The sequence below is a fragment of the Dendronephthya gigantea genome, unplaced genomic scaffold (genome assembly GCF_004324835.1).
Source record: "Dendronephthya gigantea isolate DGI-Jeju-01 unplaced genomic scaffold, DenGig_1.0 000105F, whole genome shotgun sequence".
Lineage (NCBI taxonomy): Eukaryota > Metazoa > Cnidaria > Anthozoa > Malacalcyonacea > Nephtheidae > Dendronephthya > Dendronephthya gigantea.
The window spans coordinates 184,173-195,673 of record NW_021163115.1 but is presented as its reverse complement, the minus strand read 5'-3'; the positions used below and the strand labels follow the sequence as shown (position 1 = coordinate 195,673).

General features: G+C 36.9%; 1 protein-coding gene across 1 annotated transcript; it reads right to left on the bottom strand.

Annotated features, from left to right (window-relative positions):
* Positions 1-1,083: 1,083 nt before the first annotated feature.
* On the bottom strand, positions 1,084-9,609 carry LOC114534716 (A disintegrin and metalloproteinase with thrombospondin motifs 20-like). Its single transcript, XM_028556182.1, has 6 exons — positions 9,565-9,609; positions 8,227-8,438; positions 7,477-7,606; positions 2,308-2,549; positions 1,360-1,427; positions 1,084-1,291 (listed from the first exon to the last, which is right to left on the bottom strand). The coding sequence occupies exons 2-6, from the start codon at positions 8,383-8,385 to the stop codon at positions 1,084-1,086; spliced, it is 807 nt and encodes a 268-aa protein (XP_028411983.1). The 5' UTR covers positions 8,386-8,438; positions 9,565-9,609.
* Between the last annotated feature and the right edge of the window lie 1,892 nt (positions 9,610-11,501).

The window sequence follows — 11,501 nt, the reverse complement described above, 5'->3', positions numbered from 1 at the left end:
TGCACCATCACTTTGCCCTTTTTCCCACCCATCTTGGGCAGTGTAAAGGAATGAGAACTTTATTTTGTTATAATTTAGATCATTAGGACCAAAACAGTGTGCAATTAATATAGTTTACAGTACTGAAACACTAGCACGCATGTCTTAACTCGAATACGCTGCCAGGATTTAATACTGGAATTCTACAACGACTGGACTCAAACTTTTGCCTCCTACTGTATATCCTGAATAATTTTCGAAATTTGTACGGGTTGCATTTACAAAATGGAAACTTATATGTAACTTGGATGTTAGATAATACAAATTTAATTTTAGAAGTGTTTAAAATTTTGTATACGTGCATGTACACTACTGATACATATGAAAAAGGCGTTGGTTAGTAAATTAAAATAAACGGAAATAACTTAAATTATTATATACCACGTCTCAAAGTTTGGTGCATGTTCGTAGCATTTCATTGGTCAAGAGCGAATAACGTGAGAGTAACGAAATTTTGATGTCGCTAGCGCGACCCCCTGCAGAGTGAAATAACGTGTTATTTTTTCTTGCGGTCCGAATTCATATTTTAGCGTTTCCTGCAATCCGATTGGCTACGCGAGCAAGTCCGTATGAGGCCGCGCGAGATTTAAAAGCACAGAGTGTTTAAAATATGAATTCGGACCGCAAGAAAAAAAATAAATCTATTATTTACCAGTTTAGTCGGTCCGTATAGGGAAATATTTCCCTCGGTGTTTTTGAGACCATGGGAAATATTTCCCAATACGGACCTCCAATCTGGTAAATAACATATGAAATATCATGGGAAATAACAATTTTAATTACGTGCGCGTACCTGGACGTGCGACCAAAATTATGTCTTTTATAAATAGAAATTTCGTTGTTCACCTTGTGGTTTGGTTTTTCTTTGACAAGTGGTATATAATAAAAAACTTGTTTACTGAGAACTCGGAAAACGTTATGTTTTGTGGACCCTCGACCATTGATATTTTACTCGGCTTCGCCTCGTGAAATATCGACAAGTCTCGGGTCCACAAAACCTAATGTTTCCTTCGTTCGCAGTAGATACGTGTTAAATAGTATACATTAGCAACCATCAACATGAAGAACAAGAGGGTCAGGCTGACAACCCCCACAGTAACCACCACAACGAACTGACCATTTTTTTCGGTCTCCACTCATGGTTGGATTGAGCAACACTTGGGCACAAGTTGGCCATGAACCAATGTGATAAGGAATAGACGATGGAAATTGAAAATCAGTTCCCGCGAGATTCGCTTCAGTGATTCCAAATCTTTGTGTTGCATATGCATCACAGCTACGCCACCAACAGTCAGCCGCTCTTCCGTATGCCACTACTACCTCTCCATTTGTGTAGAAAATCTGGAGTCTTGTATCGCGACGTTTAACGAGGGCACATTAAGACGAATCTAAATGTCCCAAAGCAATTTAAGATTTAGTATTAAAAAATTTAAACCTTGTTGGCAAAGATGAGTTGCGTTATTCCTGTTTACATATTACAATGACTGAGGCGAATTCACCTGGAGTAGCACTTTCCCGTATTTTGATCAACTTAAGTACAGTACAGGTAATAGGAGATTTATATCCATTATCAGTTACTACGAAAACAGCTACGATCGAGAATAAAATTCGTCATTTTCGCGCCAAACTCGGTGCCGTTTTCTAAAGCCGAGCAAAACTTCGCGATAAGTCATATCTTCGTGATAGACTCATCGTACTGGCGATAGATCATACTGGCGTCATAATCCCTAAGAGTAAGAGCTGTTTTCCAGCTGTTTTCCATATACTTGTCTACTAATAAATAATTATTGGACGAGGTTGAACGTGATATTTAACAATAGACCTTATGCATAATGACGTATCAAGCCGTGACGTGACGCCTGTAGGGAATTCTGTTTTTGTAGTCACGGCGAAAAACTCAAACTTCGAAATTTGCCCGCTGTGACTACTAACACCAGAATTCCCTCCAAGTTTCACGGCTTGTTGCGTCATTATGCATAAGGTCTATTACACCCACGACGAGCTGGAGGCTGAAGTCGTGCATGAACTGAACAGTGAACTCAAATGAAACTGGAACGCTCACTATCTGACTTTCCCTCATTAATGAGTGAAGTCAAGATGGCGGTTCATGAAGCCTTCCTTGTTGGTATGATCCAGGCCTCTGACGCGGAAATTTCAAAGGAAAAATCATAATCTTGCTGTTTAGCCGTAAACGCTGGTAACGTTGAAAACAAACGTTATTTCACCTTATTTAGAGGGGTTTAGAGGGAAAATGATAAAGATGATAACCTTATCGTATCCAGTTTTACCATGCCCCGAAGTATAAGCATTTCCTGGTGGACGATTATTAAAACCATAGTTCGTTGTTCTGCCAGCAGGTAATGTGACATATTCCAACGGATTCTCTGTGTCCATATCAGCACAATACACTCGTGCTGGTTTTGAACAGGTGGGATGTAAAAGATACAGCTGATATTCACCATCGCCTTTATTTAAACCTATGTCTTTCACCATTTTACACGATGCTGGATCTAAGCAATGCAATAATTCAAACGACGTTATTGGCGTGCTTTTGTAAAAATGGCGACAGATGAAGGAAAGGGAGCAGTAATTAAATGTCAGCATTTGGCATAACACAATAAATCGGCCGAAACTGTTAAGAAATATCTCATGGATGATCCGTCTGGACACACGACAAACTATCTGGACGAACTATATGTTGACGAATATGTCAAACAAAACTGAATCGTGCGTTTAGAAACTGCATGGCCGCGGGGATTGGGAAATTATTTATGTGGTAAAAAGAGTGCACAAGTGCCATCTTATGATGAATTTTCGTAGTTCTTCCCACTCCGTACGTATTTATATTCAACAAACGAATGTGCGTCAAGGCGAACTACCCATTCAAATTCGTCTAAATAAAGTAATAAACGAACTATGCAGATAATTCGTGTTGAGTTATGATCCGTCTGTTTGCCCGCGTGTTTAAAGCCGTTTTCTACTTCATCCGTATCGCAGCGAAACATAGCGTATCTCATTGTTTTGAAGTCATTATTTCTGATCGAATACTTCGGAAAAAAAGAAATACGCTACGTTACGTTACGATACGGTTGAAGTGGAAAACAGGCCTTACACACAGAGCAAGTAAAAGATGAACTATCTTTTGCTTGCCCAAGATCAAGTTCGTGTAGACGGATGATCCGTCTGCATGGTTGCCCGCGTTTAAACACAGACAAACTTGAAAACGAACTATGAACTATCTTTTGCTTGCCCAAGTTCGTGAGATTATCCGTCTGATATAAATCGGGCCAGTTACTATACGAGGGCTTGTATATAATATACGTCCATTTTTGTCGATCGGGTGCGATTCAAACATTAAGCTCTATTGTCATCTTAAATTGCATACATGCATGCATGAGTGCAATGCGACCGAAATTCCGCATGCAGTACAAAATACCTCACAGGTTATTCCCAGGTCCTTTGCATGTGAGCCATTAAAGGTCGACACAGACCGGACGCGAATTGTCAATGCGAAGCGAATTTTCAACGTTTTTAATTTTTCAAAATCAAATAAATTTTAAACTATCATAATATTCTTGTATATTACATAACAATTAAACATTTTGACTGCTCTAGCGTCCATAGTTTCCAAATTTTACTTCCGGAATTTAATTTATATGCTTCTGAAAACTCAAAATTCGCGTCCCGTTGCCGCATCGCGTCCGGTCTGTGTCGACCTTAAAGCCTGATTCTCATATGTCGCCGACGGTCGGCGATGTATTGTTTGTGGTCGTTGACGAAGAAAATTTATACAAAATAACAAGGCACTTTATTCTCCAGTGATCACCGACAATAACCATCGCCGACCGTCGGTGACATATGAGAATCAAGCTTTAGAGGCTGTTTTGAGGTATTGAAATGAGCAGATTACATGATCCTGGCAGTCGTATAATCAGTGGCGTTGCCAGCCCAACAATTTAGTCATGCTATGCTAATATTTTGGTGTTCATTGACTGTGAAAACAATGAATTTCTAAAAAAATGAATAATGATAATAATTTGCATAGCAATCGTCAAGCTGGCCGGCGCCACTGCGTATAATCCCCACAACAATAGCATGTGCTTGTTTGGTGTTATAAAGATTTATTTCAATACCTCAAAGTCCCATCACGCTTCATTGAATATCGGGTAACTGGGATCATATAAACAGCCCCTTAATTGTCGCACTCCATGCTAACAAGTGCATTCTTTTGTGTTAATTTTAGAGAGTATAAAGAATAAAACCTTTTAAATTACACTATTGTTATAATTCAAATCCCTGGTCAATTTTCTAATCCCACGGGTGCACAATCATACACAATCGAATAAAATAATTATAATGCATGGCACGAATTAATTAATATACATACAGGGTGTCCCAAAAAAAACCGAAAACTATTGAAATCACCCATAACAATGCAATTGTTAGAGTTTGAATACCTAAGCACTCTGTTGGGACCCACAGGTGTATAAATGTTTACCATACTCATTTTTATGCATGCATATGATGCAGTAAAATTTGCTTGTTCGCAAAAATAGTATTTATTAACCATATTTACAATTTACAAATATAGATAACAATATTTAAATGTGCATCTCAAGGACCATGACCTTCGACATGTCCCCTTTCTCTAATAACACAAAGCATTTAGCATTTTAAACTTGCATTAAATCCCCACGGGCTAAAATTCGTGAACACGGCATTCAAATTTTAACAATGAGTGATTTCAATTGTTTTCGTTTTTTTGGGACACCCTGTATATACTGCTCATTAATTTCGAACCGGCGTTGTTCAAGGTTGCGCTTTTCAACCGTGGATTTCAATCAACCTTTCTCAAAACGCGTTTTGTACCGAACGGCTGTACTTTAAGTGTGGATATAAGTTTGGACGATAAAATCTATTTTTTGACAATGCATTGTTATTATTGTGCAGAATTTTGCTTTTAGAAGTTGTGTCAAATTCCCAGGAGCTGAAAGGCTTTAGTGCTTGTGACAAAGACATGTAATATATGCACAAAGCTGACAATATTTTACACATTCAAAGGCTTAACATAGCGATGGGGCATTTATATTTCACAATAGATGAATTTCGAAAGGTCTGCTGTCGCGCATGCGCGTCTGAAAGCTAACACCGTTTTCGTGAATTGTGGACGTCTGAACGATATGAACAGATTTCAAGCAACGGGAATGTTTCATGGCGTGGTAAACGACCGAAATTATCCGGTGATATCGATTTAAAAGTAAGTTGATTGCATGCTGTATTTCAAGTTTTGCCTTGCTTGCTGATCAGTATGTTTGCTGTTTCACGGACTATACCCACTCGTTGACACCGTTTGTAGCTATTGCATTTATACTAGAGAGTAGAGACAGAATCATCGGCCTAGACGACGAAAAGCGAAAGATATAGTTCGCTCTCAGTTCGTCTGTGTGTAAATTATAGGCCAGCATAGTTTCTCTATTTAGACGAATTTGAATGGGTAGTTTCACTAGTTTGTATATACACAATTCCCGTGCACTTTCTAAACGCGCGATTCTGGCTTGTTTGACATATCCGTCTATATACTTCGTCTGGATATAGCTTGTCGTGCGTTTATACTCAGACGAATGATCTGTCAGACTGATCATTCGTCAAGACGGATACCCGTCTCTAGTGTAAATATCAGACGGTCTTATATAGCTATAGAGACGGATTATCTGTCTGCAATGGGCCGGTTGTATCAGGCCCGTTTAGCTTAAATGGTGGTTAAGCTCAAATAGAAAGAAAGTTCATCGTTTTATTCAACATGCGAACTAAATTTTTTTACTTTAATACGATACTGCATGTTTACAACTACATATTCAGCTCATATATCAAGTTGACTCATTCAAGAGAGATGTATAAGAGTGCATGTTATTCAATTTTGACTTAGGCTATCCACCGTTTAAGCTAAACGGGCTTTGATACAACAGGCCCGAATGACCCGCCTGACAGATCATCTATTTAGGCTTGGTGGTTATTTCTGAATGAATGAAATAATGCATTTCTAGCAGTAGCAATAGAAAATCATTTTCTCAAGTGACATGTTTACGGGTTAAGTTCACTGGTGTTTGCCTGACTTTATTGTGCGTGGCCATGCATTCATGCATTGAATAATATAGATGGCAAAATATTACCCTCTTGTTCCAGACAACCTACAGTTTTTAAATCGTAGTTAAATCCAAAAGACACGATTAGCCGATTCTGTTAACAACGAGAGTTAAAAGTCTTTGAGGTATAGGAAAAAGTCAATTTGAAACAAAACAATCACATGCTATTGTTAGGATGATTGCAGGACCCCCAGACTGATCCAGAATCGTGCTATATTTACGCTTCGTTACATCTCGGCAACCGGGCTAATGTGAACAGCCCCTTAGATTTGGTGAAACGGCTGAAATAAGGGTGCTGAGATAATATTTTAATTACGAACTCTTTACTAGTCTAGTACTCCGCTTTGATTCCACAAAGTTTCTTATCGAGTAAAGTTATCGAAATGAAACAACTTCCATAAATTAGAGGAAAGACTGTCTTACATTTTGATACGCTGTTTGTTGTTGTTTTTTAATAAAATTCATGGGTATATTTTCAAAATCGCTACATTATTTCGGGATGTCTGAAAAATATGCAAAATATGCGGTATAAAAATATCAATTAATTAGATTTGCTCAACTGAAGCACTCACTAGTAACAGTAGACACTTAACGAACTGTTGCATTATGTTATACCACTGCAAACTCTCGCAATATTTTATTGAAATATATCTTAGGATCACGGTCCAAATGTTTCTTAAATGCGACGAATGCTTCTCTCATTTATTGCTGCTACACCTCGATTTTGCATATTTAGATCTCATAATTCCCAGGAGCCTACGAACTTTTGTTATTGAACAGAAGCGAACATATATGAATATGAAGTGTTGCAGTTTTTTTTTACACCATGTATATAAATCCGCTATTATTAACTTTGAACACTTAGGGGCTGTTCACATGAGCCAGGAGTTACCGAGATTTAACGAAGCGTAAAATAAATGGACTTTGAGATATTGAAACGAGTAAATAACACGATTCTCGACTGGTAGTCGTGTGATCATCCTAACAATAGCATGTCATTGTTTTGTTTCGAAAAGACTTTTTTCAATACTTTTCTCAAAGTCCATTTTACGCTTTTTTAGGTAAAAATTAATGATAATATAGCTACCAAAACCTCTATGTAATGAAATGTATTTCAGTGTAATGGCCTCACTGGTTAAAAGGTTACTATCAATGAAACCTGAGTACTTTTTCTTCACCCTGTATATTTAATAAATAATGACCTAGACTACGCATGTATTTAAAAAAGGTACATTTGGTACCACACTGATTACTTCGAACACACATCCATTTTTCTTGACAATTGAATACTTACATGGATATTCACAATGGCGTCCTTGAAAAACTGGGAAATAAATGTTTTCGGGACATTTACAAGTAGGCGGCCCTGAGCAGGTGTAAACACATTTTTCACCTGGACAAGATGAGTAACACGGAGGTTCATCCTATGAGCAGAGAGTAAAGATACATGTATTCACTCTATTGTGATACGAATTGCCTAAAACAAGGTCTTTAAATCACACAAGGTGTTAATTACAAAGATGGTGCACGAGGTTTTAGAGTCGGATATTTGGTTGAAAAATAACCATTCTTTTCCCTAAATCCAGCCCTTATATACATAATATAATCATTCTACTGTATTGTATTGTATACAACTTTCTCATCTCCTAGGGCCCGGAACAAACTGCCCCCTTTCTTCCCTGCCCTGGTTTCTCTTAAAGACAAAAGAGGAAACGAAGTATTTCGGAATAGTATGAGTAATATCTGTGTAGGTAAGTGCATATGAGATCAAATTGTGAAGTACATCATGGTTTCTCCTTGCGATTTTTCAACTTACAAGAGCCCTCTATTTCAATTAAAAAATTAATGTTCTTCCTCAGCGCCAAGCCACCAACTATAATAGCGCATGAAAATCCTTATTATTACACACCAAGTCGGTTCCTTGTTAAAAACAACGAAATATTAGCAGTAAACAATCCTTCTGTAAGGCTAGCCATTAACCTAGGATCTATTATAATTATACGTTTGGCTTTCTGTACATTATTTAAAATATAGTCACAATTACCTGAGCATCGTAATATGAGTACCCTGGTCGAGATATTACGTCTGAACTTGATGAATCCTTAGTAGAAGAACTAAGTTCACATGATTTCAGAGGGTTTTCTGTTTCTTGGAAATTGTATGACTTGCATTGCGCATGATCCAAACAAGCGATTGTACACATTGCCAGGTGATTGACCTCAATAGTTTTAATGATATGGTTTTGCAATGATGAATCTGCAATATTATAGTTTTTAAAGACAGGTATAAAACATTTCATCAAAATTAAATACACGGTGAAATGGTAATTCAATAGATCTTAGAAGTTTCCAATCTACGTAAAATGACACAGTTTTCTATCTATGTAAAAGGAGGTTAATTTTTCCTACATGCTTCCAACATTCCATTGCAATTTATTGTTTGACAGTCCCGTGACGTAAGCACCTACATTTATATGCGCTGAACGCACTAATGAAGGAATTAAGACGGGCGTTTGACGTAGTCTTGGGTTTAAATATTATACAGGGTGTATACAAAAAACTACAAATACAGGGTGTATACAAAAAACCAGAAATACCATAATATGCACGATATCTTGCATTAAAATTTCAATGGCCGCGGTGCAACTAATTACACTTCTTAGTGAGATTTGAAGATACGTTTCCACGTGCAATACTATCAAAACAAGCACAAAAAAGTGAATTAAAATTAGTTCGGTTACGAAATGGCTCAGCTAACAAAAGCATTCGTAATCATTCATAGCCATTCTTAATTGAACCATTCGTAATCGAATTCATAACTTTAATTCACTTTGTGTGTTTCCGTGAAACGTGAAACGTATTTCCATATCCCAAAAGCGTAATTAGTTGCAACGGCCATTGAAAAGATCTCCTGCATACAAATTATGGTATTTGCAGTTTTTTTCATACTCCCTGTATACATAACCTAATGAAATTGAAATGGCTGGAAATAATTTGAATAAAGTCGCGAACCCAAATTAAATAGATTGAAATAAAAAGAAGCAAACAGAAGTCATATAAATTTGGGCCACGGAATCATAGCCTTCACAACCACTTAATAACACAACAACTATAACTGAGTTACTGAGAAAAGAGTTTTCTATCCCTTTTAAAATGAATTAATGAAAAATAAATTAATGAAAAATATTTCAAGAGTTATCATAGTAAAAATATTTCTAGAGCTTCATACCGCTTGGAACGCTTTCAGAGTGTAACCTAATATTAATTGCCTTGAATGAATACAATTTTACTTGTTTTGTCTGTATGTGTTTAAGATAATGAACTATATATATTATAAATGAAATAAATGATAAATGATAATACTAAAAAGAATTAACTTATACCTTTCTGTTTTTTCTTGAATATCCCTTTCCTAGCACATTCCTCCCTGAAAGGTTCGGCTCGCGCATTGCTCCATATTTGTCCAATAAAGAAATGTAATCAAGCAAGCATCAAATTGCAATATTTTGTGCACCTTCATGTCATTTACCACTGACTTGTGCTTTGAAAAATATCGTTGTCGTATATGATGCTGTCTGATTATGTTTCGTCTGTTTTGTCCTTGAAATGTGTCGATATATAATTTGTATAACGTTTGCTTGTTGCTAAAACTAGCTAGAACTTTTGCCGGGTAATCGCCTTTTGTTTCCAGGGCAATGTAATTCCCTTGCCTTTCATTGGTTGGTCTCATCGGTTGACTGTCACGTGAGTTGGCTATCTTATTAGTTAATTAGCAACTTGGTTGACCACAGCAGGTGCTTAGATTTTATATGTGACCGTTGCCATGGAATACCAAGGGGGTGTTTTATCAAAATCACAACAACAGTTCAATGTTTTGTGTTATTAATTCATTAACATAAACTTTTTAACCATTGACAGCAAAAATTGGCAACATCGGCTAGTCATTTCACCGGTTGTATATGAAACTCTTTAACTACGCTTTGCATAGTTAAATTCTATAGTTAACTGAAAGAAATACACAATGGCCAATTTTGTCCTTGTAACTACAGTTAAAAGCTAACTAGTCTTTCATACAACTGCCCTAGCGCAGCCCAAGTACGGTTTAAATGTTATATGTGACTGTTGCCACGGAAATATGACCAAGGGAGATGAGCTGAAATGTTTTATTAAAACCACAACAGCCGTCCAAAGTTATGTGTTATTAATATAAACTCTTTAGCCGTTGACAGCGAAAATGATATCTTGAGAAAAAATTTATTTACTGCAACAGAAGTTCAGATATTTTAGTTGTATGGTCGTTGATAAACAGAAATGCTATCGAGGTACGCGGCATTTTAACAGGACACGGCCAATTTAGAAAGTATCTCTATGCATAATTAATCTTCGTTCACCTGTTTAGACGTTGCATAATTAATAACCGTTGTCATGCAAAATTGTCATGCCATGCAGAAATGCCTGAAAATTTTATCACTGGACAACTGATTTAAAATTCGCGATATTAATCGATTTGATTTCTCGCGACTGCCGTCCATTGCATTCGACAACGTAACCGTCGCCAGGCTTCGGAGATTGTCGTAATTAAAGCTTGGCGTATTATTTTACTTGGTTTACCACAACATTTTTGATGTCTTTTGATGTCAACTGTCTGTTTGTGTCTTATGTGTCTTAAAACGTGCAACTGGCCAAGTGATTAAAGGCACTTTCTGGTTTTTTATTTAGTGAAATAAGTCTACATCTTTAAAAATTTTTCCATTTAATTAAGAAGTGATGCCAGTTTTGACAACCCCCGCGGCATTCGAGTATGTTTTACAGACATACACCTGTTGTGGTAAAGGAATTGGCATATCTATACTTAGGTGAAATAAAGCTACTTTGAAAATATACTCAAGCGTTTCGGAGCACTTCCGTTTCTGTTGGGCGAACTATGTGTTTAGATATCTTGGATCAATGCATGAAATATAAATATAGAGAAATTTCTCTCTGTCAACAATAGTATGCAAATCAAACATTCTTATTTTTTACAATTATTGTGAACGTTTTTCTTCAAGTGTTGCGCCCAAATGATGTCGCGGGCATTTTCAAGACCAATGTGACCTATTTTTAATTCATTCGGTGTTAATTCCCAGCGAACGCTGATTGAATATTTAGAGCAAAACCTGGCAATATCTCATATATTGTAGTCTGTATGTGGCATATGAGGTCAAATGTAACGGTTACTGAACAATACAGACAAATATTCAAGGAGGTTGAGAATGACGCTGAGGTTTATCAAGGTCAAGATTCTGGTGCATCTTTGCACCGTAGCATTCAGCACTTCGAG